Source organism: Giraffa tippelskirchi, chromosome 11, assembly GCF_054371585.1.
Source record: "Giraffa tippelskirchi isolate mGirTip1 chromosome 11, T2T-mGirTip1v1.2.pri, whole genome shotgun sequence".
Classification (NCBI taxonomy): domain Eukaryota; kingdom Metazoa; phylum Chordata; class Mammalia; order Artiodactyla; family Giraffidae; genus Giraffa; species Giraffa tippelskirchi.
This window is the reverse complement of record NC_137285.1, coordinates 143,273,994-143,300,232: the sequence shown is the minus strand read 5'-3', so window position 1 is coordinate 143,300,232 and position 26,239 is coordinate 143,273,994. Positions and strand designations below refer to the sequence as shown.

Below are 26,239 nucleotides of genomic sequence, written 5' to 3'. Positions count from 1 at the left end.
CTGCGCCATCCCCCGCCGGACACAGCGGGCAGGCGGGGCCCGCCAGAGCCGGAAAGGGGCAAACTCGGCTACAGAGAGGGCACCCCCTACCAAACTGCAAACAGGCTCCCAGTTTTTAAGCAAAGACTGCCTGAGATCCCGGAGGGTCGACAGCAGCCGGGAGGGTCGCAGCCAGAGACCAGCTCCCCAGAACCGACACAAAGCACACCGGAGCCGGGCGCGCCCGTAAACCGAGGCGGGGACCAGGGAGGTGATAAGCCGCACCGCCCCAACAGGGGACAGCGCCCTCGCCAAACTCCTGGCCGCCTGGGCAGCTCCGACCGGGAACGGCACAAGCCGCGGGCAAAATCGAGTCTGCGCCTTTGTGGAGTAACCGGGAGCCTGAACCTGAGCGGCTTAGTCCTGGGAAGTGCACGCAGCTCAGGGCCCGCTCCCCGGCCGAGTAACCTGAAGCCTGAGCAGGGTAGACGGGGAAAGCACACACGCCGTGAGCGGGGGCGGCCGAGACACTGCGAGCTTACCACACACACGCCAGAATTGCAGTGTTCCTTCCTCCCCACAGCACGATTGAACAAGCGAACCTAAAGAGATCACCTCCACCGCTTTGTTGCAGGGCGGAAATTAGATACTGAAGAGATCTCCAAACAGAAGCCAAATAAACAGAGGGAAGTGCTTTGGAAGGGACAGGCCAACAGATTAAGATCCCTGTAGCTAATACCGACTGCATTAAAAAGGACCTACAGATCTTGAAAAGTATAAGCAGGAATAAGGATCTATCTAAAACTGAGCAGATCCCACACTGCTCACAACAGCTCCAGTGAAAGTCCGGGATATATATATTTTTTACTATTATTATTTTTTTTAATTCTTTTTTTAATTTTTTTTTTTAATTAAAAAAATTTTTTTTTCTCTTCTTTCCTTTTTCTTCAAGTCCTCTATTACACCTTTAACTTTCATTTTCATAACCCACTATTAACTTGCAAAAAAAAAAAAAAAAACCCCTATTTTTGAAGCAAACTACATACATATATCTTATACCTTTTGTGTTTTTTTTTTTTAATGTTTTTTTCCTGTTCTACATTTTTTTACTGTTTCTTTTTTTACTGTTTTACTGTTTTTTTTTCTTGTTACACTGTTCCCTTTTTTCTTTTTTTTTTTTTTTTTTTTTAGATTGTAAGTTTTATAAGAGTCTAACCTCTACTCTAGATTTTTAATCTGTGTTTTACATATTTGATATCAACTTTGTACATTTAAGAACCCAATCTTTAGGACCCATTTTTACTCAGGAGTGTGATCACTGGCCTGATCACTCTCTCCCCCTATTGATGCTCTTTCTTCTCCCCCAGGGAACCTCTATCTCCCACCCTCCTCCTTCTCTTCTCAACCCAATTCTGTGAATCTCTGAGGGTGTTCTGGGTACCGGAGAACACTTCAGGAACAGGATACTGCCCAGATCTCTCTCTCCCCTCTTAATTCCTCCCTTTCTACTCATGCTCACCTCTGTTACCTTCCTCCCCCCTCTCTATGTATCTCTGTGAATCACTCTGAGGGTTCCAAACTGTGGAAAGCACAGAGGGAAGTGCTTACTGGCTAGATTGCTCTCTCCACATTTGAATTCCCCTCTTCCCCTCCTGGTCACTTCAACCCACCCCCCCCACCTCATCTCTCCATGTAACTCAGTGAACCTTTCTGGGTATCCCTCACTGTGGAGAATCTTTTCACCATTAACCTAAAAGTTTTATTATTGAGGCTGTATGGAAGGAGAAGTCTTGAGGCTACTGCAAGAATAAGACTGAAAGCCAGGGGAAACATTAATTAATAAGAGACCATCCAATAGCCTCCATAAATTCACTGAAACCAAGCTCCACCCAAGAGATAATAAGTTCCAGAGCAAGACATACCACGCAAATTCTCCAGCAACGCAGGAACATAGACCTGAGCATCAATATACAGGCTGCCCAGAGGCACACCAAATCCATAGACATCTCAAAAATTAATACTGGTCACTCCATTACACTCAAGAGAGCAGAAATCCAGCTCCACCCACCAGAACACCGACACAAGCTCCCCCAACCAGGAAACCTTGACAAGCCACCTGTCCAACCCCAACCGCAGTGAGGAACCTCCACAACAAAGAGGAACTTCATACTACCAGAATACAGAAGGGCCACGCCTAACACAGCAATCTAAACAAGATGAAAAGGCAGAGAAATACTCAGCAAGCAAAGGAAAATGAGAAATGCCCACAAAGCCAAACAAAAGAGGAGGAGATAGGGAATCTATCCGAAAAAGAATTTAGAATAAGGATAATAAAAATGATCCAAAATCTTGAAAGCAAAATGGAGTTACAGATAAATAGCCTGGAGACAAAGATTGAGAAGATGCAAGAAATGTTTATCAAGGACTTAGAAGAAATAAAAAGGAATCAATATAGAATGAATAATGAAATAAAGGAGATAAAAGACACTCTGGAGGGAACCAACAGTAGAATAACGGAGGCAGAAGATAGGATAAGTGAGGTAGAAGATAGAATGATGGAAATAAACGAAGCAGAGAGGAAAAAAGAAAAAAGAATCAAAAGAAATGAGGAAAACCTCCGGGACCTCTGGGACAATATGAAACGCCCCAACATTCGAATCATAGGAGTCCCAGAAGAAGAAGATAAAAGGAAAGGCCATGAAAAAATACTCGAGGAGATAATAATTGAGAATTTCCCTAAATTGAGGAAAGAAATAGTCACAGAAGTCCAAGAAACCCAGAGAGTTCCAAACAGGATAAACCCAAGGCGAAACACCCCAAGACACATATTAATCAAATTAACAAAGATCAAACACAAAGAACAAATATTAAAAGCAGCAAGGGAAAAACAACAAATAACACACAAGGGGATCCCCATAAGGATAACAGCTGATCTTTCAATAGAAACCCTTCAGGCTAGAAGGGAATGGCAGGACATACTTAAAGTAATGAAAGAGAATAATCTACAACCCAGATTACTGTACCCAGCAAGGATCTCATTCAGATATGAAGGAGAATTCAAAAGCTTTACAGACAAGCAAGAGCTGAGGGAATTCAGCACCACCAAACCAGCTCTCCAGCAAATGCTAAAGGATCTTCTCTAAACAGGAAACACAGAAAGGATGTTTCAACACGAACTCAAAACAACAAAGTAAATGGCAACGGGATCATACTTATCAATAATTACCTTAAATGTAAATGGGTTGAATGCCCCAACCAAAAGGCAAAGGGTTGCTGAATGGATACAAAAACAAGACCCCTATATATGCTGTCTACAAGAGACCCACCTCAAAACTAGGGACACACACAGGCTGAAAGTGAAAGGATGGAAAAACATATTCCATGCAAACGGAGACCAAAAGAAAGCAGGAGTCGCAATACTCATTTCAGATAAAATAGACTTTAAAATAAAGGATGTGAAAAGGGACAAAGAAGGACACTACATAAAGATCAAAGGATCAATTCAAGAAGAAGACGTAACAATTATAAATATATATGCACCCAACATAGGAGCACCACAATATATAAGGCAAATACTAACAAGTATGAAAGGGGAAATTAACAATAACACAATAATAGTGGGAGACTTTAATACTCCACTCACGCATATGGATAGATCAACTAAACAGAAAATTAACAAGGAAACACAAACTTTAAATGATACAATAGACAAATTAGATTTAATTGATATTTACAGGAGTTTCCACCCCAAAACAATCAATTTTACCTTTTTCTCAAGTGCACATGGAACTTTCTCCTGGATAGATCACATCCTGGGCCATAAATCTAGCCTTGGTAAATTCAAAAAAATTGAAATAATCCCAGCCATCTTCTCTGACCACAATGCAGTAAGATTAGACCTCAATTACAGGAAAAAAACTATTAAAAGTTCCAACATATGGAGGCTAAACAACACGCTTCTGAATAACCAACAAATCACAGAAGAAATCAAAAAAGAAATAAAATTATGCATAGAAACGAATGAAAATGAAAACACAACAACCCAAAACCTATGGGACACTGTAAAAGCAATACTAAGGGGAAGGTTCATAGCAATACAGGCGTACCTCAAGAAACAAGAAAAAAATCAAATAAATCAACTAACTCTACACCTAAAGCAACTAGAGAAGGAAGAAATGAAAAACCCCAGGGTCAGTAGAAGGAAAGAAATCTTAAAAATTAGGGCAGAAATAAATGCAAAAGAAACAAAAGAGACCATAGCAAAAATCAACAAAACTAAAAGCTGGTTTTTCGAGAAGATAAACAAAATTGATAAGCCATTAGCCAGACTCATCAAGAAACAAAGGGAGAAGAATCAGATCAACAAAATTAGAAATGAAAATGGAGAGATCACAACAGATTCCACAGAAATACAAAGGATCATAAGAGACTACTACCAACAGCTATATGCCAATAAAATGGACAACTTGGAAGAAATGGACACATTCTTAGAAAAGTATAACTTTCCAAAACTGAACCAGGAAGAAATAGAAGATCTTAACAGACCCATCACAAGCACGGAAATCGAAAGTGTAATCAGAAATCTTCCAGCAAACAAAAGCCCAGGACCAGACGGCTTCACAGCGGAATTCTACCAAAAATTTAGAGAAGAGCTAACACCTATCCTGCTCAAACTCTTCCAGAAAATTGCAGAAGATGGTAAACTTCCAAACTCATTCTATGAGGCCACCATCACCCTAATTCCAAAACTAGACAAAGATGTCACAAAAAAGGAAAACTACAGGCCAATATCACTGATGAACATAGATGCAAAAATCCTTAATAAAATTCTAGCAAACAGAATCCAACATCATATTAAAAAGATCATACATCATGACCAAGTGGGCTTTATCCCAGGAATGCAAGGTTTTTTTAACATCCGCAAATCAATCAATGTAATACACCACATTAACAAATTGAAAGAAAAAAACCATATGGTTATCTCAATAGATGCAGAAAAAGCCTTTGACAAAATTCAGCATCCATTTATGATTAAAACCCTCCAGAAAGCAGGAATAGAAGGAACATATCTCAACATAATAAAAGCTATATATGACAAACCCACAGCAAACATTATCCTCAATGGTGAAAAATTGAAAGCATTTCCCCTAAAGTCAGGAACAAGGCAAGGATGCCCACTTTCACCACTACTATTCAACATAGTTTTGGAAGTTTTGGCCACAGCAATCAGAGCTGAAAAAGAAATAAAAGGAATACAGATAGGAAAAGAAGAAGTAAAACTCTCACTGTTTGCAGATGACATGATCCTCTACATAGAAAACCCTAAAGACTCTACTAGAAAATTACTAGAGTTGATCAATGAATATAGTAAAGTTGCAGGATATAAAATTAACACACAGAAATCCCTTGCATTCCTATACTCCAATCATGAGAAAACAGAAAGAGAAATTAAGGAAACAATACCATTCACCATTGCATCAAAAAGAATAAAATACTTAGGAATATATCTACCTAAAGAAACAAAAGACTTATATATAGAAAACTATAAAACACTGATGAAAGAAATCAAAGAGGACACAAACAGATGGAGAAATATACCGTGTTCATGGATTGGAAGAATTAATATAGTGAAAATGAGTATTCTACCCAAAGCAATCTACAGATTCAATGCAATCCCTATCAAGCTACCAATGGTATTTTTCACAGAACTAGAACAAATCATCTCACAATTTGTATGGAAATATAAGAAACCTCGAATAGCCAAAGCAATCTTGAGGAAGAAGAATGGAACTGGAGGAATCAACCTGCCTGACTTCAGACTCTACTACAAAGCCACAGTCATCAAGACAGTATGGTACTGGCACAAAGATAGAAATATAGATCAATGGAACAAAATAGAAAGCCCAGAGATAAACCCACGCACATATGGACACCTTATCTTCGACAAAGGAGGCAAGAATATACAATGGAGAAAAGACAACCTCTTTAACAAGTGGTGCTGGGAAAACTGGTCAACCACTTGTAAAAGAATGAAACTAGAACACTTCCTAACACCGTACACAAAAATAAACTCAAAATGGATTAAAGATCTAAACGTAAGACCAGAAACAATAAAACTCCTAGAGGAAAACATAGGCAAAACACTCTCCGACATAAATCACAGCAGGATCCTCCATGACCCACCTCCCAGAATATTGGAAATAAAAGCAAAAATAAACAAATGGGACCTAATTAAAATTAAAAGCTTTTGCACAACAAAGGAAACTATAAACAAGGTGAAAAGACAGCCTTCAGAATGGGAGAAAATAATAGCAAATGAAGCAACAGACAAACAATTAATCTCAAAAATATACAAGCAACTTCTGCAGCTGAATTCCCGAAAAATAAATGACCCAATCAAAAAATGGGCCAAAGAACTAAACAGACATTTCTCCAAAGAAGACATACAGATGGCTAACAAACACATGAAAAGATGCTCAACATCACTCATTATTAGAGAAATGCAAATCAAAACCACAATGAGGTATCATTTCACACCAGTCAGAATGGCTGCTATCCAAAAGTCTACAAGCAATAAATGCTGGAGAGGGTGTGGAGAAAAGGGAACCCTCTTACACTGTTGGTGGGAATGCAAACTAGTACAGCCACTATGGAGAACAGTGTGGAGATTCCTTAAAAAACTGGGAATAGAACTGCCATATGACCCAGCAATCCCACTGCTGGGCATATACACCGAGGAAACCAGAATTGAAAGAGACGCGTGTACCCCAATGTTCATCGCAGCACTGTTTACAATAGCCAGGACATGGAAGCAACCTAGATGTCCATCAGCAGATGAATGGATAAGGAAGCTGTGGTACATATACACAATGGAATATTACTCAGCCATTAAAAAAAATACATTTGAACCGGTTCTACTGAGATGGATGAAACTGGAGCCCATTATACAGAGTGAAGTAAGCCAGAAAGAAAAACAACAATACAGTATACTAATGCATATATATGGAATCTGAAAGATGGTAACGATAACCCTATATGCGGGACAGAATGAGAGACACAGATGCATGGAACAATTTTATGGACTCTGAGGGAGAAGGTGAGGGTGGGACGTTCTGGGAGAATGGCATTGAGACATGTGTATTGTCATATGTGAAACAGAGCACCATTCCATGTTCGATGCATGTGACAAGGGCTCGGGGCCGGGGCAGTGGGATGATCCAGAGGGATGGGAGGGGGAGGGAGGTGGGTGGGGGGTTCGGGAAGGGGAACACATGTAAACCCATGGCTGATTCTTGTCAATGTATGGCAAAAACTATTACAATATTGTAAAGTAATTAGCCCCCAAGTAAAATAAATAAATTTATAAAAAAAAAAAAAAAAAGATTCTAACAAAATGGACAAAATTCCTACATAAACTTTTACTTTAAAAATATAACTGAAATACAATATCCTTAAAATAAGATAAAGAAATTTGTTACAACAGAGAAGTGAAAAAATGTTTAAGTAAATTTATTTTACAAATGTTAATACAGAAGCAGTGTGACTTGACTATAAAGAGTGTGAACTCTGAGTCCAACCTCCCTGAGTCCAAATCCAAGCTCTCTGACTTTCTATAAATCCCTTCAGTTTTCTATTTCTATCAAATGGGTAAATCTCACCTCATAGGGTTGTGTGGATTAAATGAGTTATTACATGTAAAGTGCTTCGTATGGTGCACTAGAAAACAATAAAAGTTGGCAGTTATTTCAACTGCTTGATAATTGTAATATCTGGTGATAATACTAGAGAAATGAATATTCACAGATCTTGATTATGGCAACATATATTGGGCTCAAATCTTTTTCTGAATTGTTTAGTAGTCTGTATCAAAAGGAATCAAAATATTCATCCTCCCAGCAATCTTTCCTAAGAAAATTTTCTTTACACAATCCTTTAAATTGATGGCTATAAAAACTATATAGTAACAATTTTTTTTATATAATAAGGTTTAAAGATCATCAAAGTTACAGTAAGGGGCCTCCTTGGTGGTTCAGAGGTAAAGAATCCACCTGCAATGCAGGACCACACAAGACATGGGTTCGATCCCCGGGTTGGAAAGATCCCCTGGAGGAGGGCATGGCAACCCACTCCAGTATTCTTGCCTAGAGAATCCCATGGACAGAGAAGCCTGGCAGGCTACAATCCATAGGGTCACAGAGAGTTAGACACAACTAAAGTGACTCAGCAAAGTAACAATAAAGTTACAACATACAAAATATTTATGTAGAGGAAAAGCTTACAAGGAAATACTTCCAAATGTTGACAGTTGGGAGTAGGGTCTGATGAAGGTATATTCAGGGGTATCTACCCTGATTCACTGATTTATCTTTTATTCTTGTTACAGTACCACAGTATTTAACTGAAATTTTAGTAGAATTTTCAAATACAGAAAGGCATCTAACCTCTAAAGGAGCTCTTTTTTCTTTAGAAGAATATTGCCTAAATGCCTTGGGTGATGGTGCAAAAAAGCGAACCACGACAAGTATGAAGTGAATACAGCTGTGTTGAGCCTTCTATTTGGGTGCTCCCTTTATCACATCCCATATAGAGCACCTGTTCTACCACACTCACACCTGACACAGTAAACATTTGATAAATATTTGATGTACTTCTCTGGCAAGTTGGCCTGTTGTATAGTGGCTGTAAACTTCTACTTAAAATCCAGTTGTGAATTTGTGTATTTCAAAGGAAACTTGTAATAGGCAACATTTCCTTCTAATACTGAAAGAAATTAGCTTTGGGACACTTCAAATAAACCTAAGCCATTCATGCACAGTTCTTCTAGAAGTTTCTTTGGGTATAAAACTTGGAAACATTTAGACACTAAGTATAAAAGCAATTTAATTATATATTTATTATAACTGCATTTCATCAAACCTAAAATGTCATCAATCGTAACATGCATCCTTATTTCAGAGATGTTAATATATGGAAAAAAAGGAAGTGGTATTTTAGAAACTATGAAATAAAGTAATAAACCACAAAGCAGAGATGTAACTCCATGGACTGCATGTGGAAGGTTCAAGGTACGAACCTATCTATTCTTATCAAAACAACCTTTAAACTGTGCTCTGGTTTGGTTGGTATAAAGATTTCAAGTTGTAAAACAATATAATGCTAAAGGATGTGCATGCTGTAATGAGTAGGATAAAGTGAGAAGCAGATGTTTCAGATATAAAAAGGTGGCAGTATATTTTTAGCAGCCATGTCATTCTTATTTAAATGTTTCTAAAAATAAACTGCATAATTTATAAACTTCATTTAAAATAAACACATCAAAAATACAACAAAAGCCCTCTTACAATATGCAAATTCTACTCTGAAAAATAAAACATGAGTTTTTTTTATGGCCGCTCTATAAAAATACACTGAACGCTCTGAATTTGAGTTACCACTGCTTAGTACATGTTGCTACAAAGGAACATAAAACCTTACCTCAGAGCTGTTGACGGCCAAAGCTTGAAGTAGCAGTTTAGTGGCGTCAAGATGAAGGCCGTAGTGAATCAAAAGGTTGGCCAAGTTCACAAGAGGGACGTCCTGGTACTGAAGGGGAGCCAAATTCACAGCCCGCTGAAGACAAGCAATAGCAAAAGTGCTATTTCCTACTGCTCTCCAGTAGAGTCCAGCTTCATTGAGGATCAGCCAGACAGGAGCATTAGGCTGAAAAACCCAAATATTTCACTTAATTCAAGAAGACAAAACTCATGCTGAAAAGGATTTTTAATAAATGCACTGTAACTTTTAATTACAATTACCCAGCATTTAAATTTCAGATGTCTGAAGTAGGCGGCTCACCTTGTTAATAGCATGAAATAAGAAAGACCCAATTTCTTCTTCTGGGATAGTATAGTTATTAATACGGGAAAGCAAAATCTGAAAACATTAAAAGAAAGACTGAATCAATTGAAAATAACAGGGAAGACATTTGAAAAGAATTTCTACAGACAGCAATCTTTACTTGAACTCATCAGGAACAGCTAATTTGAATAGACATTTATAATCTATATACATAACATGAGGTCACTGACATACCAACAGGTGTTACCTTACTCACATGTATGCCTTAGTTTCCTTTAACTAAAAAAAAAATCAAAAGACATATACGGCACATACATATTAAGATGATCTATCATTTTCCCATTAAAGTCAACCTAAGTGTCCAGAACCAAATGAGAAATTATTCAGAAAACAAAACATGCAATACCTGATGCAATTATCTGCTATCCTTCCTAGCTGGAAAAGCACCAGATCCTCAGTTAATCACTTTGTATTCCTGCAGCATTTATGTAACTGTGAACAACTCTAAGAGAGGGATTATGGTCTGTTTATCTTTGTATTCCTAGAACTCCAAACACTGCCTGGAACATAATGTTTTTTTGCTTCAGTAGATGTTGAATGAAAGCAGTAACTACTCATAGTTTCAAAATTAAATTTAACAAAGGTCATTGGGATGGTTTGTTTTCTCTGTAAAAAGGAAAATTTTTCATTTGTGTCCATGGAATGGTGTTTACCCTAGGATTTACATTCAGTAATAAGATTCCTAGTTACACATAACTTATAGGAACTACAGAAGACAGCCTAACAGAACATATTTATAATGTTTGCAGGGAGGTTATCAAATTCATACAAATTCCTAAGGACCTCATATGAGTCCAAAGCAGGGCTGATAAGGCCAAGGAAAGAGAATCCTCAAGCTTTCAATTTCAATTATACAAACTTCTGGTGGCTTGGAGGATGCAAAGCTAAACTGCAGTGGTCAGAATGGCCTCCACTAGGTAAACAGAGCTCTGTGTGACTCATCTCTGCAGCCATCTTAGAGGAACAGTGCTTAGGTGGTCTGTGTAAACAGCAACCCCAAGGAACACTTTCCTGGCAGTCCTTCAATAGTATGACTGACTTCTTAATAATTTCACTAATTCTTTAACTCGATCCTTCAGTTTTATAAACTTAAAGCTCAACAACTGCCCTCTATTTAATTTTTGCTCCACCGATGAGGCTTGTGAAATCACCCAGAGTGGACGGCAATAAACACCAAGCCTAAGCGAGCCTTACTTTTCGTGCATGGCCATCTGGTATTCTGGCTTTCAGATCCATGCGGACCTCTAATTCTTTGACTAAGTAGGACAGGGTCTGGCTTTTTCTGATGTCAGTTATGGAACAGTCAGGGGTTTGGGCCTCTTCTTCTGAAGAATAATCATCACTGTTGAGTTCGTGGATCCTGGCACAAGAAAAAGGAACAAAATTCATATTTTCAAAGTTTGGGTGACTTCAAAATAAAGACTTAACCTTTCAGGTCCAAGGCTGGTGCTCTCAAAGAACCGCCAGATGACAATCATGCAGAATCAAGTGCTTTGCCATATCCATAAGCACTTGCCTGAGTCCTTTGTTTTCCGGAGGCAGAAAATATGTTGGCAATTCCCCACCAACGGGGACTCTAGGATAGCTTTCTGCACAATCAGCTCTTTTAGGCCACAGAATATGTTGCTTGTCCTAAAAGAGAAAAAAAGTGTCTCATAAATTTCTTCAGACTCAGTATTTCAACATGCTAAATGAACTTTTAAAAGAACACAAATGTTACTAGGAAAACCAAACAATAATTTAGTATTTTAGGATCTAGAGACTGAGGTAGACTCTAGAATATTCTTTCTACTGTGGATTGTTAGTCTAAGTCAGTAATTCTACCTGCTCTACCATAGACTGGCTCACGGTTGGGCAGGCTTAACTCAGCTGAGCCAGTAAGACACAGGGAGAGGTCTGCTTCGGGATTCCAGGAAAGAAATGCCAGTCTTAGTCTCTGAAGCCACAGGAGCAAAAACCACATCGCTCCAGCTGCTGCTGGCTGTCGCCTTATTACCGTAAGGAAGACCAGCTTTCGGAAGGAACCAATACAGTGGATACAAATTAAAGAAGAGAAAAACAATGGGTTACTGGGCCACTGATCAACCAAATTCAAAGTTTGCTTTGGATTTCCTATAATACGAGGTGAATTTTCTTTTAAGTCAATTTGAGGTGAAGTTTGTGACATATACCTGGAAGCATACAGATACGTAAAAAACCGGAACAGAAAACTACTTCTCCCTTAACCAAGACCTTTTCCTTGCCAATGCCAAAGTTTAACAATTATTTTATTTGTAAAATTCCATTTTTCTAAATTAAATATAAGTGGCTGTATTAATTCTGCTAAATTTCTGAAAATTTAGTAGTGAGGGCTTCCCTGGTGGCTCAGATGGTAAAGAATCTGCCTGTAATGTTCGATCCCTGGGTTGGGAAGATCCCTTGGAGAAGGGCATGGCTACCCACTCCACTATTCTTGCCTGGGAAACCCCATGGGCAGAGGATCCTGGCAGGCTACAGTCTATGGAGACACAAAGAATCAGACATGACTGAGTGACTAACACTTAAAAAAAAAAATACAATGTTTCTGTCTTCATATCTTGATATCTCCATTGGCTAACATATAATTATCTCTTAGCTAACCTGGAAATACATATTCATTTACTTGTTTCTTTTCTGTATCTTCTGCTACAATGTGAGCTCCAGCAGAGCAAGGAACCTGGTATATAGCTGTGAGCTCAGTAAAAGAATGCTGATTGAATGCATGAAATATATACAAACATACACTTAGGTCAAGTTTAGAAACTTGTGAGGGCTGGTAACTTTATTCAGAGCTTTGACTTGACAGGGTGTCTATCTGCCCCATGTGGCTGGCAAGAAATCAAGACAGATCCTATGTCCTATTATCCACCCCCTAGCAGGCGGCCTTCCACTTAATCTAAGCTTAACAACTTCTTGCTGAACAGTGACTGGGGCCATATTCATCAGAGGGATTGAGGGCCACTCCTTGAAGAAATCTGTCTGAGAAAACTCCTTCATCATCTTCTACTAACTTACCCTATATGCATCAGAGTCCCTGCCCCAGATCCAGAGAACAGAATGGGCTACAGGAGAAGACTTGACCAAATCACTGATATCACTCTGATTTGCTTGAACATCAAAGTTCACAGACATCATACTGGAGGTTGAGGAATCCTCACCAAACTAGAAAATGAAAAGAAAAGTTCAATCAAATTGAAAGCAGAAAAGCAGCTGTGACTCAGATTTAACTTAAACCCAAAATGTTAGTGAATAATCAAAATTAGAAGGAAATCAGAAAGTAGGTCAGCTAAAAGGCAATCAGATCTTTAATCTTCAGAACCATGTCCCAACAGTATTCTCTCACAGATAATGCATAGCTAGCAACTTTCAATCAATTATGCCGTTCATGTGTAAGAAAACTGGTGTGGGCTGTTTTCTTCTCCCTCTACTTCCTTTCTATGATTTAGTCTCTTACAGGTTTAATAACAGCTGATTTACAGGTTTGGTTCATTCTTCTCCTCTGTCTGGACTACAGTGATAACTACTCTATAAAATTAGTGTGCTTAATATACCTATCACTTAGGCATTAAATAGTATTGTATAATCAACTTCAAATATGTATAGCCTCCCCCCAAACCAAAGAACAATATTTGATATTCTCACAAGATATCATATTTCCTATGTATTTTTGGAACCATGTTAGAAAAGAGAGTAGGACTAAGACGGGATGGAGTAGGAAAAACATGAGTAAAAGGAATATGATGAATTTGTAGCTCTATACCTTGATGAATAGGAATATAGTCTTTCACTATATAGTGGTGATGAAATTTATGGATACATAATACTGGAAGCTACACTGGTGCATGGCAGTATTCCAAATAGTCTGTCTTGAGACCATTATGATTTCTAAAAGTTACACTGTGTTTCAGTCTATTTCATTGCTAAATATTCCCCTTAAAATGCCTGGATTTAAGATAGGGAGCTACAATCTTAGAGGGTGTGAGTCTGTTCTTCCTTTACTACTCCTGAAAACTAAACATGGGATATTGCTAGAAGCTGGCTCACAATAATCATAGTAAGCTTTTGGCCTCTATTACTATTTCTCTTCCCAATGATCTCTTAATTTTTGCTTCTTACTCTTTCCCAATGTCTGGGTTTTCTTTTTTTTTCCCCCAGATTAAAGCATTCTAATTTTTCATGGTCTGTCTTCCTATAGAAGCTGTCCTGATCTCTTAATTATTTCAACGGCTTCTCGCTAGAAATTTCTGTATCTATGATTAAGGACATGATGGGTTTTCTATAGGATATAATAAATGTTATTTTATTTCCAGTATCCTTTTGAATGAAAACTGGACTCTGGTTGTACTTACTATCTATATCAGCATCAGTTACATGCTATTTGGTATCATTATATATTATTTCTTCCCAACTAGACAGGCTGGGATGTTACGTGCATGTGTGAATGTATGCATATGTGTATGTACCTATGTGGACATACACAGAGACAGAAAGAAAGAGAAAACATGCAAATAGCAATGGCGCTTAATAAACGTTTCTTGTTGATAATGATCATTTTGTTAATGTCTTTGGTTTAAGCAACATAATTGGTCTGATGACTTTCACAAAGAGCATGGCTACTCTTTCCCAAGTTGTAAATTAGAGGTCTTACTAAAGTAAGTTATAAGGAAAGGTAAAGGCTTTGAGTCACAGACCAATTCTAGCTCTCATGGTAAAGACAGGAATTAAACACATATGAAAAGACAGATACAGCTAGTGCTTTAAGAAACGGAAATGTCATTCATGGTGTAACTGAGTACTCTCTATAAATCTGACTTCATAAACATAACAGATACTCAAAATCTTAAATGACAATCACACATTTTAGAGATCAAATATACACGGAATTGGGGGTGGGAGAGCAATATTACTCTTGATATGCAAAAGTTTATAAGAACTAGAAGAGACCAAGAAAAAGACCTGGACATAGTCCACATTTTCAAAGATATCACCACGATGGTAGCGCACAGGTTGGTCCCACTGGCAATGTAAACTATGCTGCTGGTTGACCAGACGGCATATCTGATGATTTCCTGGGATACAAAAGGAAATTAAAACTGATGAAAAGATCAACAATGCCAACACAATTTTCTTAGTCTAAGTCATGCAGCATCAACCCTGTGCTCTTCAGAGCCTGGCAGAGTACTTATGGAGGGGTACTTATCCAGGGGAAAACTCCTTAATGGTTAATTAAATCATTATAAAGCCTCAATTTCTCCATCTATAAAACAAAGGAGCCGCTAAATAATCACTGAGGTGTCTTCTGGCAATTCTATGACTGTAAAACCTACTGAGTAAATTGTTTTAAGACTTTGCCTATCTCTCTGGAGACAATTTGCTTTATATACTTCATAACTTTTTCAAATTTATATATAAGAGCTCTGGTTGCATTTTAGTACAGACTGTGCAGTAAGTAATCCCAAGGACCAAACATACTCTTTACACTCAAAATAGCAAAGAAAACTTGTCAGGTGAATTGTAAAATGGGACTATAAATGGTCATTTTGTTGTTCAGTCACTCAGTCATGTCCAATTCTTTGCAACCCCAAGAGGCTGTAACAGACTCTATTTATCAAGAGAGAAGGATATAATACAAGGGATTCTATTCATTTATTCTTTGGTGTCAAATTGCTGTATCTGCTCCCACAGGGTTTGATCATAAATGAAACATTCTGGGTACAACCAAATCACTGATATGCTGTCAATGCCAGTTCCTTTAGACCAGTGGTTCTGTTTTGGGGTCACAGACTGTAAGAGATGTTCATAATGGGACTTCCCTAGTGGTCTAGTGGTTAAGACTCCATGCTTCATCTGCACGGGGCACATGTTCAATCCCTGGTCAGGAAACTAAGAATCTGCATATCTACACGGTGTGCCTCCCCCACATTCCCCCCGCTAAAGAGCTATATATAGTCTTCCCAGAAAAGAAGTTGTGCATACACACAATAATGTGCATAATTTGGGGGAGGATTCAGAATCCCCTGAAAGTAATCCATTGGTGACTTTTTTTTGCTTGAGACAAAGTCTAGTCTAAACTCTTCTAAAATAAAACATTTGTTTTTAATAGAAGACAAAAAGAACATTTAGTCTGACTGCCAGTGTTGGCTGAAAAGTGTGGATTTTTTGTTTCCAGGGTGTGTCTGGCTTGCATTAACTTGTTGTAGGGCTATGTTACTCACAGTGAGCTTTCAGATCAGCAGCAGCAAATAGGAGTTTGTTAGAAAAACAAGAATCTTGGGCCCCACCTCAGACCTACTGAATCAGAATCAGCATTTTGACAAGATTTCCAAGAGACTGACACGCATATTAAAGTTAGAGAAGCATCAGTGTTGGCCACAGAGGGCAAAAAACTGTTAGGACTCCTAGGATACAAAAGATTTGGCTTTTACTTTAAAATGTGAATGAAAAAAAAATCTAGGAGGATCAAACTGGCTCCCAGGCCTGCTGGTCCACTTGCAGTGATAATTTCATTTTAAGATCGAGGGAAATCATAAGCACAATTTTACGCTGCTTCGTGGCTGCGTGAAAGCTATGAAAGTGAAGCACACTAGACGTGAACGTCCTAATCTGCCTTTAAAAATCACTTGGAGTCATGACTTACCTAATTGTGCCTCTTTTGCCATCTGTGTCTCATGGATGATATTTCTTAGGATCTGCTCTTCCTGAATCAGCTTATGTTTTTCTAGGATTTCCTGCTGTCTCAGGTAGTGGTCATGTTGCTTTTGATACTCCTTCAACTCATTCAGTGTTCGCTGGAGGGATCTTAACATTTTTTAATGCCAGGAAAAAGTTACAGAGCTTTAAAACTGTAAATGTTTAAGCCCACTTAAAAACACAGATTTTCTGGTTCTTAGCAAAAATTACAAGATTTTGACTTTTAACAAACAACCACTGTACCACCGTCTCAAGAACCATGGGGCTAAATAAATGCTACCGCTTTATTAATATTTGGGTGGTAAAAAGATAGATGTGAAATTCTTCCCATAAATACAACAATTAATGATATTAAACGGTGTGGTGGACTCTGTAGGGGCCAAAAAAGATACAGAACGATATACTATAAAGCTCTACAGATTTAACAACTCTGTTTTCCTCCACAAATATTATACTAGTTCCACAGACATTCAAAGCCTTTCTAGAATCTTCCTTCTCTTTTCTTTTGATTCTACCTAAACAAAAGGTTAAGAAAAAAGGCCACAATACCATGCTCTTACATTGGAGCTCCTTGGTTTACAGATTCGGGGAAAAACCACAGAAACTGCCTGGAAAGGAATATTCTCTACCAGCTGATATCAATAAATCAGTGGCTTCATTATATTTAATCACAAAAATCTCATTACACTTAACATATGGAGATTTAAGAGCTGAACAGATTGTGTAAGAAGAGCATAATATTGGAAGAAGCTCAGCAAGGGCAAGTTCTGAGCAGGTATAACAGAAGCCAGGCATAAATAAGCTATTATTCTTTCCTTTTTTACTACATCAGGCTTTTAAACAGATTGGAAAATGGAAAATTTATTCATTAAATGGAAAATTTAATGAAATCCTAATTTCCACTGAATTCTCTAATAATCAGACTCAAAATTCTATAAGTAATGAACAATTCACTTCTGAATTATGTGAAGTTCCTTTCTGGTATTATTATTTATAGAATTAAATACAGTACATTTTTTATTAAGTACAAGGACCAAGTACAATAGAATTCTATTACTGTGCAACTTAATACAAATCTGATTAAAACATGGGCCAAATAATCTCTCTCAACATCACTTAACCAATATAACAATAGCCCAACTCTAGGAGTCAAAGGGGAGAAAGTTCGAATATAGCATGTGCAAGTGAGTTTGCTGCTGCTGCTAAGTCGCTTCAGTCGTGTCCGACTCTGTGCGACCCCATAGTTGGCATCCCACCAGGCTCCTCCGTCCCTGGGATTCTCCAGGCAAGAACACTGGAGTGGGTTGCCATTTCCTTCTCCAATGCACAAAATTGAAAAGTAAAAGTGAAGTCGCTCAGTCGTGTCTGACTCTTAGCAACCCCACAGATTGCAGCCCACCAGGCTCCTCCGTCCATGGGATTTTCCAGGCAAGAGGACTGGAGTGGGTTGCCATGCCTTCTCCAGCAAGTGAGTTTACTGACAGTCTAATTCATGGAAATAAAAATGTAATCAATAGAGTTACTAAGCATCTGGCAGTATCCCCCTCCTTCATCAGAATTCATACAAGTAACTGATGATCAAGATTGTAAAGATTTAAATGATGGCATGTACTGTAAACATTCTCTAGTACCTAGAAACATTTACACAACCACTGACTTGTGCTAAGCCTCCTGGATTTGGAGAAAAAGGAGAGGACTAGTAGTAGTGAAAAGGTATTTTTCTTAATTCTAATGAACAAATTAACATTGATTTCACCCTATACAGGTCTAACCTATGATTCTATTGTGCTTCAGTAAAATAGTGCTTTAGTAAAATTTTTTTTTGCTTCAGTAAAATTTTTTCCTCCGAGTTACCTATGTTGAGCTTCCAATTTCTGCTCGAGTTTTTGCTGACACAGGACAGCATGCTTCCTCTTTATAGCTTGCTCAAACCCAGGTTTGGCCTGTAAAGCATGGTCGTAACAGAGCACTGAGTGGTTATACTCCCCAAGCATCTAAAGAGACAAAAAGAAACACACACACATACACAAACACAGGAGGGGAAAATGTTAGCCTGGTTGTATCTGTCCAAATGTCCTTATGATTTGTGAGATCACACCAAATTTCAAACAGTGGACATTATTTCGATGAGTGGCCAAACCTCCATAACATGAAGCAATGCTGTATAGGATGGCTCAGTTCAAGTAACTGCTATCTTAAGAGGACTACTCTAAAGAAATTTAATATTCCTATCAATTTATTATTTTTTTTTTGTCAAAAGGCTAGGACAAAAAAAAAAAAAGGCTAAGACAGTTATGATTCATTATTGTTTGAGTTTTTTTTCCTCTTAGTTTGAGGTTTTTTTCTCTTAAGTTTCTTCATTTCTATCCCCTTTCCCTTGTCTAGAACAGAAGAAGGGAAAAGGGTATTTTTTTACCAGAAAAAAAAAAAAGGAAAGAGCAACTGGATTGGTTCATGTAAAAAAAAGTTGTATTTACTGCATATATGTTTCCTAAAGTGTAATAGCTAGTGAAGAAGTCACTGTCGTCCAGAGCTGCATGGACCACAACAGCAGCGTCAGCAGAGAAGTGTGCTCTGTGCAGAACGTTTGCCAGGTTGACCAGGGCAATGTCTTTATTGTGCCTACAAGAGAAGGAGAGATGTAATTAGACATTAGGAAAGAAGCTTGTGCTCCACAATTATCTGTAACTACCTGACAGGGGCAAATTACATTCAAAGCTACCGAGCTTTGGAAAACAATTTTGAATTTGCTTACAGATGCTGAAAATAATTTAAGAAAATCCTAATGTCTCATTTTCCATCATTGATGGTGTTACTCAATCTGATGGCTACCAATTTTGCCACAAAAATCAAGTCTGGCAGACATTTTATGATTTTAAAATGTATTTACAGCTGATGTTTGCTTTGAGAAAAATTTAACTTTTGATAATCCCTCCAGCCTAGTCCTTACTTCCAAGTCCCAAGTAAGTCAGAGGACATCTATATCGTGTATTTTTTCCTTAACAGAAATCAGAAGTATGTTATGCCATTATCGCTTTGAACTCTTTGACATCTACCATTTTTGACTGGACTAATTTCTTGGAACAAGGATTGAGGAAAAAGTAAGTACACACAATGCTTCTCCTGCTTTTATATATATATATACGTATATATATATTTTAAGTCCTGAGTTATGTGGAAAATCAACAGGTCCAGAAGGACAGGAATCCTACCTGGATGAGAAGTGAAGAGCTCGCATGGCACATTCCACTACTTGATATGGTTCATTCTTTATTCTCCAGTAAAATGAAGCCATGTTATATAGTACCCATGAGGAAGAGTTCTAGAAATTAAACAAATAAAATGACAACCAAATATAACTCAAGATAGTTTCTTCAACTCAGAATGTTCAAAATGAGCACCTTTACCGCTCTATCTCATCTGAAACGGGTAAAGATCAAGACTTACATAGTAGTGACAAAGCAGAGGACAAAGTACAAATATCTGTATCTAAAGAGGTTTTTGATTATTAGCTGAACAAGTACACTAAGGTGTGGTCTAAACAGAGAGACTGTCCAACCCTAGGCTATCATTTCAAGAGGGAAATAAAGCCGAAAATCTCACCAAGCGGCCACAACTTGGGCCCTATTTCAGGACTTCAGAAGTTAGAATCTAGCCTACTCAGAAATGTTAGCTTTTCTAACATGAAATTCCTGAAATTAACATACTGCAAAGCTTCCTGTTTAACAACTGAATGAAGATATGTATGTAAGCAAATACAATGCTTTTGTGAAAGATGTATTTTTAGTTGTCATTTTCTCAGTGTGTTCAGAAACTCATTCAGATCTTCACATTGCTAAAAAATGTCTACTATATATTAATAAGTGTATTATTTAGTCAAGTGAAACAGTTCAGATAGCAGACAGGTTTTCTCCTTTTTTGGCTTGGATTTTTTATTCCTGAACATACACTGAATTTCAACCACAGAGAGGTCAAAACACTAAACTGAACTGTGTCAAAAACTCAATGTAAGTTTAAACCCAAGTAAGAAATTTCAAATTCAGAATGAAAAAAGTCATAAAATTTAAGATAAAACAGAAAAAACATATGACAGCCAACATTTAATATCTTTAATAAACAGATAGCTCATAAAAAATCTAAACAGAGAGACAATAAGCCAAGAGAATATGGGCCAAAAACATGGAGAATTCAAAAATATGAAACAATGGCTACTTAGCAGGTGAAAAAAATACAAAACTTAACAACAAAAAATAATCTAAAAGATGCCAAGTTTTTCCTTTAAAAATTGGCAAAGATTACAAAGAATGCCAGTGTTCACTACTGGCTACAGTGGGTACTGACTGCAGGTTACTAGAGCGTTTCCTGGCGGGGGGTGGGGGGTGGGGCGCTAAACAATTTAACAACCTGTATGTATAAAGCCTTAAAAAATGTGATCACTCCTTCACCCCCAAATTTCATGATTAAAAATTTATCCTTGAGAACGGTTTTTAACTAAAGAACTTCCCTCGTAGTCTAGTGGATAAGAATCCACCTGCCAATGGAGGGGACGTGGGTTCAATCCCTGGTCCAGGAAGATTCCACATGTGGGGCAACTAAGCCAGTGAGCCCCAAATACTGAGCCTGCATGTCCTAGAGCCCATGCTCTGCAATAAGAAGCCACCGCAGTGAGGAGCCTGCATATTGCAACTAGAGAGCAGCTCCCGCCCACCACAAACAAAGCTCATGTGCAGAAACAAAGACTCAGCACAACCATAAAAAAAAGTTTAACTATAAAAATGTTAAACTAAAAAAAACCTGCAAAATATTATAAAACAGTAATTATCTGACTTTAAATGACAAGTTTTACTTTCTCTTTTATAGATTTTTATACAGTCTGTTTTTTTAAAAGGACCAGTTATTTTATTTTTAAAAGCTATTTTTAAGATTAAAACTAGTATAATTCTGCATTAATCATCCATTAAGTGTTCTATCTTCAAGGAAAAATTATGACTTTTGAGTAATGCAATGAAAGATTTTAGCACTAAGTATAGTTGGTTAAGGAATGCTATGCTCAGTGCTCAGTTGCATTCAACCTTTTGTGACCCTCTGAACTGTAGCCCACCAGGCTCCTCTGTCTCTGGGATTTTTCAGTCAAGAATACTGGAGTGGGTTGCCATTTCCTCCTTTAGATCTTCCCAACCCAGGGTTTGAACTCACATCTCTTGCATTTCCTGTACTGCAGGCAGATTCTTTACTGTTGCGCCATCAGGGAAGCCCCTGATGGACAATAAACAAGCAAATACACAAAATAGCAAAGGTTGTGCTAAGAGCTGAATTCATTTAATGGAACTCTTGTTCCATTAGTACTCCTCCCATTTTGCAGGTGAGGAAACTGAGGCTCCCGAGATCCCCCAGCCCATAAAGGACAGCATTAGGACGTGAACCTGGGTCTTGTAATCCCAAACTCTGTGCTCCTGCCGGCCTTCTGTGTCTCACTGTACTTCTGTGTCTCACTCACTGTAGAGTGCTCGGTGCCGTCTCTACTCCATTCCAAGACAGCTCTGTTAGAAGAAAGTCTCCTGCTGTAATGAACTGAGGTCTATCCTTAGCTAGTCCCACTTTTGCCTTTTGAGGCCACCCAGGACTGCTTCACGATCCAGATAATCACGATGGTGTGATCACTCATCTAGAGCCAGACATCCTGGAATGTGAAGCCAAGTGGGCCTTAGAAAGCATCACTACAAAGATAGTGGAGGTGATAGAATTCCAGTTGAGCTATTTCAAATCCTCAAAGATGATGTGAAAGTACTGCACTCGATATGCCAGCAAATTTGGAAAACTCAGCAGTGGCCACAGGACTGGAAAAGGTCAGTTTTCATTCCAATCCCAAAGAAAGGCAATGCCAAAGAATGCTCAAACTACCGCACAATTGCGCTCATCTCACACGCTAGTAAAGTAATGCTCAAAATTCTCCAAGCCAGGCTTCAGCAATACGTGAACTGTGAACTTCCAGATGTTCAAGCTGGTTTTAGAAAAGGCAGAGGAACCAGAGATCAAATTGTCAATATCCACTAGATCATCAAAAAAGCAAGAGAGTTCCAGAAAAACATCTATTTCTGCTTTATTGACTATGCCAAAGCCTTTGACTGTGTGGATCACAATAAACTGTGGAAAATTCTGAAAGAGATGGGAATACCAGACCACCTGACCTGTCTCTTGAGAAACCTGTATGCAGGTCAGGAAGCAACATCCAATCCATCCATCCTAAAGGAGATCAGTCCTGGGTATTCATTGGAAGGACTGATGTTGAAGCTGAAACTCCAATACTTTGGCCACCTCATGCGAAGAGCTGACTCATTGGAAAAGACCCTAATGCTGGGAAGGACTGGGGGCAGGAGGAGAAGGGGACGACAGAGGATGAGATGGTTGGATGGCATCACCGACTCAATGGACATGGGTTTGGGTAGACTCCGGAAGTTGGTGATGGACAGGGAGGCCTGGCGTGCTGCAATTCGTGGGGTCGCAAAGAGTCGGACACGACTGAGCAACTGAACTGAAACTGAACTGAAACTGAGGACTGCTTCCTCCCCTCTTACCCAAGTCAGCCTGAAAGGTGAAGGCTGAGTGCCGAAGAATTGATGCTTTTGAACTGTGGTGTTGGAGAAGACTCTTGAGAGTCCCTTGGACTGCAAGGAGATCCAACCAGTCCATCCTAAAGGAGATCAGTCCTGAATATTCATTGGAAGGACTGATGCTGAAGCTGAAACTCCAATACTTTGGCCACCTGAGGCAAAAAGCTGACTCAGTAGAAAAGACCCTGATGCTGGGAAAGATTGAAGGCGGGAGGAGAAGGGGACAACAGAGGATGAGATGGTTGGATGGGATCACCGACTCACTGGACATGAGTTTGGGTAAACTCTGGGAGTTGGTGTTGGACAGGGAGGCCTGGCGTGCTGCAGTCCATGGGGTCGCAAAGAGTTGGACACGAGTGAGCAACTGAACTGAACTGAACTGATAGGTTCTAGAAAGAGCAGATGATATATTCTTTCACAACTGATTTATGACTTAGGCTTCAGTCTCTCTTTTAGTAGGCTTTTGAGAAAGTTTCTTTTTAAATCAACAAATGGTTTTTAATCTGTTTTTAAAACTTACATTGTGAATTGGGACAAAACGATATATTAAAAATTCAACACAAACTACTAAAAACATCATGATAAACAGAGTACTCTACACATCATATTGGAAGAGAAAAATAAATCTTTCAAGAAAAATCTTTCAGTAAGATTTCTTATAAAATCTCCTGCCAAAGCTATAAATGCTTGAATGTCATTATGAATTATTATTTCTCTTTTGAACACTTTTTTCTGCCTGGCTCTTAGATACCACATTCTTCTGAACTTCCTTTTGGGCCTCTTCTACTGGCCCCTCCTCCCCCTCGGCTTGACAGGCAACATTGGAGGACCCAGGACCTGTTCTCCAAATGACCTTATCCAATCCCATGGTTACAAATTCTCCCTGTTTAACAATTATTCTCTATCTATAAACCCAGCTGTGACCTCTACTGGAGTCCCAGACACATAAAGGTATTTCAGTTTAACCTGACCCATATAGAACTCTATCTTAATTTTCTTCCACCCCAAACCAGCTCCTCCTTCAAGTTGTTCAAGTCAAAAATTAAGGAATTATCCTTGATTCCTTTTTCTCTCATTCCCCACATCTTATTAAGCAGCTTCTACACATTTTCTGAAATAGTTTGTCCTTTCATTTCCACTACTAACCATTCCAGTCCAAACCATCTTCAGCTCCCTCTTGAATTACTGCACTAAACCTCTAATAGGTCTATTTCCAGTTCTGGCCTCCTTTAGCCATTTCTCCATACAAGTTTGAGTGTACTTTTAAAAACACTAGTTAAATTATGTCCCTTCTCTACTTCAGCTTCTCAGCACACCTGGAATAAAATTCAAAGTCCTAACCTTGGCTTTCAGAGCTCTAGATAATCTGGCCCTGGCCACCTTCTTTGGCTTCATCCCCTATCACCCTCGCCTTCGCTCACCAGGCTCCAGCCACACTGACTTGAATTTAACTATGTAACACCTGTTACAGACGGAATGTATCTCTCGCTCAGCATTCATACATGGATGCTCTAACTCCCAGTGTGACTATACTGAAGATAAGGCCTCTGAAGAAGTGATAAAGGTTAAAAATCCAATAGGGCCAGTCCCCTTATAAGAGGAAGATTTTTCTCTCTCTCTCCCCCTCCCACCCACTCCTCCCGGATGTACAGAGAAGCCATGTGACGACACAGCCAGATAGCGGCCATCTACAGGCCAGGAAGAGAGTCCTCACCAGGGACTGAATCAGCCAGCAACATGATCTGGGACTTTCCAGCCTCCAGAACTGTGAGATTTTGGCTGTTGAAGCCACCAGTTTGCGGTATTCTGTGATGGCGGACTGAGCTGACTGATATACTATCAAGCTCATTAAGGCTTCGGGACTGTTGCCTCAACTTAGAATGCTCTTCCTTGATTTAAGACTTTTGGTTTCTTCTTGTCATTCAAGTATCAGCTTAAATTTCATCTTTCCAGAGAGGATAACCCCACCTGCTTAATCTAAAGTAGCCACCCAATAAACCCTCTATTTTAATTTTTTATAGAGCACTTACCACTATGATCTACTTTCAACTAACAATTCTCTGAAGGATATTTTAAATCCTAGGCCAGTTTTCCCTTATTATTCATCAATTCTGGGGATGCGGTATTTTACATTACCTTCAGAAAAACAAGATGAAGACGGTAACTTAGCTACAAAAATAATCTTATATAAAGTATTTGAATAAACGTATATTTGGGTAACAGTATAAAAATATATATATTTGAGTAAACTGTATATAAATGTTATAATTACACATTTTACTTAATACCACTGTATAGAAACTAGCCTGCATTTTATGAATCTCCTTAGGCACAGAGAAGAGCAAAAACTATTTCTAAATTCCCACATTATCCTCAATGATACATTTAAATTTTGGGGTCCTGTTACATAATTCCGCATTCCAATTTTTTCAAGTAGATGTTTCTTTAAAAGAAAATTACATTAAGATTTTATTGTCTGTGGTGATTTTTTTTCCTGTTCAGAGAACAGCGATAATCTATGTATTTACTGTGTGTAGTTATATATCAAAGATGCTAATGTTAAATTTTCCTTCACTCTCAAAATATATAATCTAGCTTATAAGCCCTGTTGCTTATATTAGTTTATAATTTGTTTTCTCAAGAATTAGTTCAAATAAAACTTGGCAGCATCTCGCCCTGGTAAAGAGGACTGGATTGTCAATGCTTTTGCCTAACTTTGAACTACACAGTTTATACTACTGTAATCAGGATTTAAATTCACTCTCTAGACAAAAACAAGCTAGGGAGGTATTTTCTGAGAGAAAAATATCTTCTGTTCACAGAGTCTCTGGGCTCCTTAAGTCACTGACGACTTACCTTCTGTAGGCCTTCATGAATGAGGTGACCTATGTCATCTATACTCCTTCCTAGTCGTTTAGATAAATATGTGAAGATTGGATCTTCTTTAGGTAGTAGAGGTGCAGAAAGATTAACTCTCTCTTGTACACCCTGAAGAGAAGAAGAAAAGATTTAAAAAAAGAAAAGAGAAAGGAGATTATAAGACA

At 38.4% G+C, this 26,239-nt stretch overlaps 1 protein-coding gene across 12 annotated transcripts in view; it reads right to left on the bottom strand.

The window, feature by feature from the left end:
- TTC17 (tetratricopeptide repeat domain 17) overlaps positions 1-26,239 on the bottom strand; it is a 131,323-nt gene that overhangs the window by 78,915 nt on the left and 26,169 nt on the right. For 9 of the 12 annotated variants that reach the window (XR_014069604.1, XR_014069605.1, XM_081544965.1 and 6 more), the window contains 11 exons: positions 26,052-26,183; positions 19,797-19,906; positions 19,062-19,206; positions 18,439-18,578; positions 16,532-16,692; positions 14,851-14,963; positions 12,910-13,056; positions 11,393-11,508; positions 11,071-11,236; positions 9,814-9,891; positions 9,454-9,678 (listed from right to left, as the gene is read on the bottom strand). Coding sequence is in view for 10 of the 12 variants with exons in the window: in XM_081544958.1 (XP_081401084.1) it covers positions 9,454-9,678; positions 9,814-9,891; positions 11,071-11,236; positions 11,393-11,508; positions 12,910-13,056; positions 14,851-14,963; positions 16,532-16,692; positions 18,439-18,578; positions 19,062-19,206; positions 19,797-19,906; positions 26,052-26,183 (1,533 nt within the window). In the remaining 2 variants the exon portion in view is untranslated. Of the gene's footprint in view, positions 1-9,453; positions 9,679-9,813; positions 9,892-11,070; positions 11,237-11,392; positions 11,509-12,909; positions 13,057-14,850; positions 14,964-16,531; positions 16,693-18,438; positions 18,579-19,061; positions 19,207-19,796; positions 19,907-25,225; positions 25,332-26,051; positions 26,184-26,239 lie in introns of those variants that run through there. The other 3 variants (XM_081544966.1, XM_081544962.1, XM_081544963.1) reach the window with 3 other exon arrangements.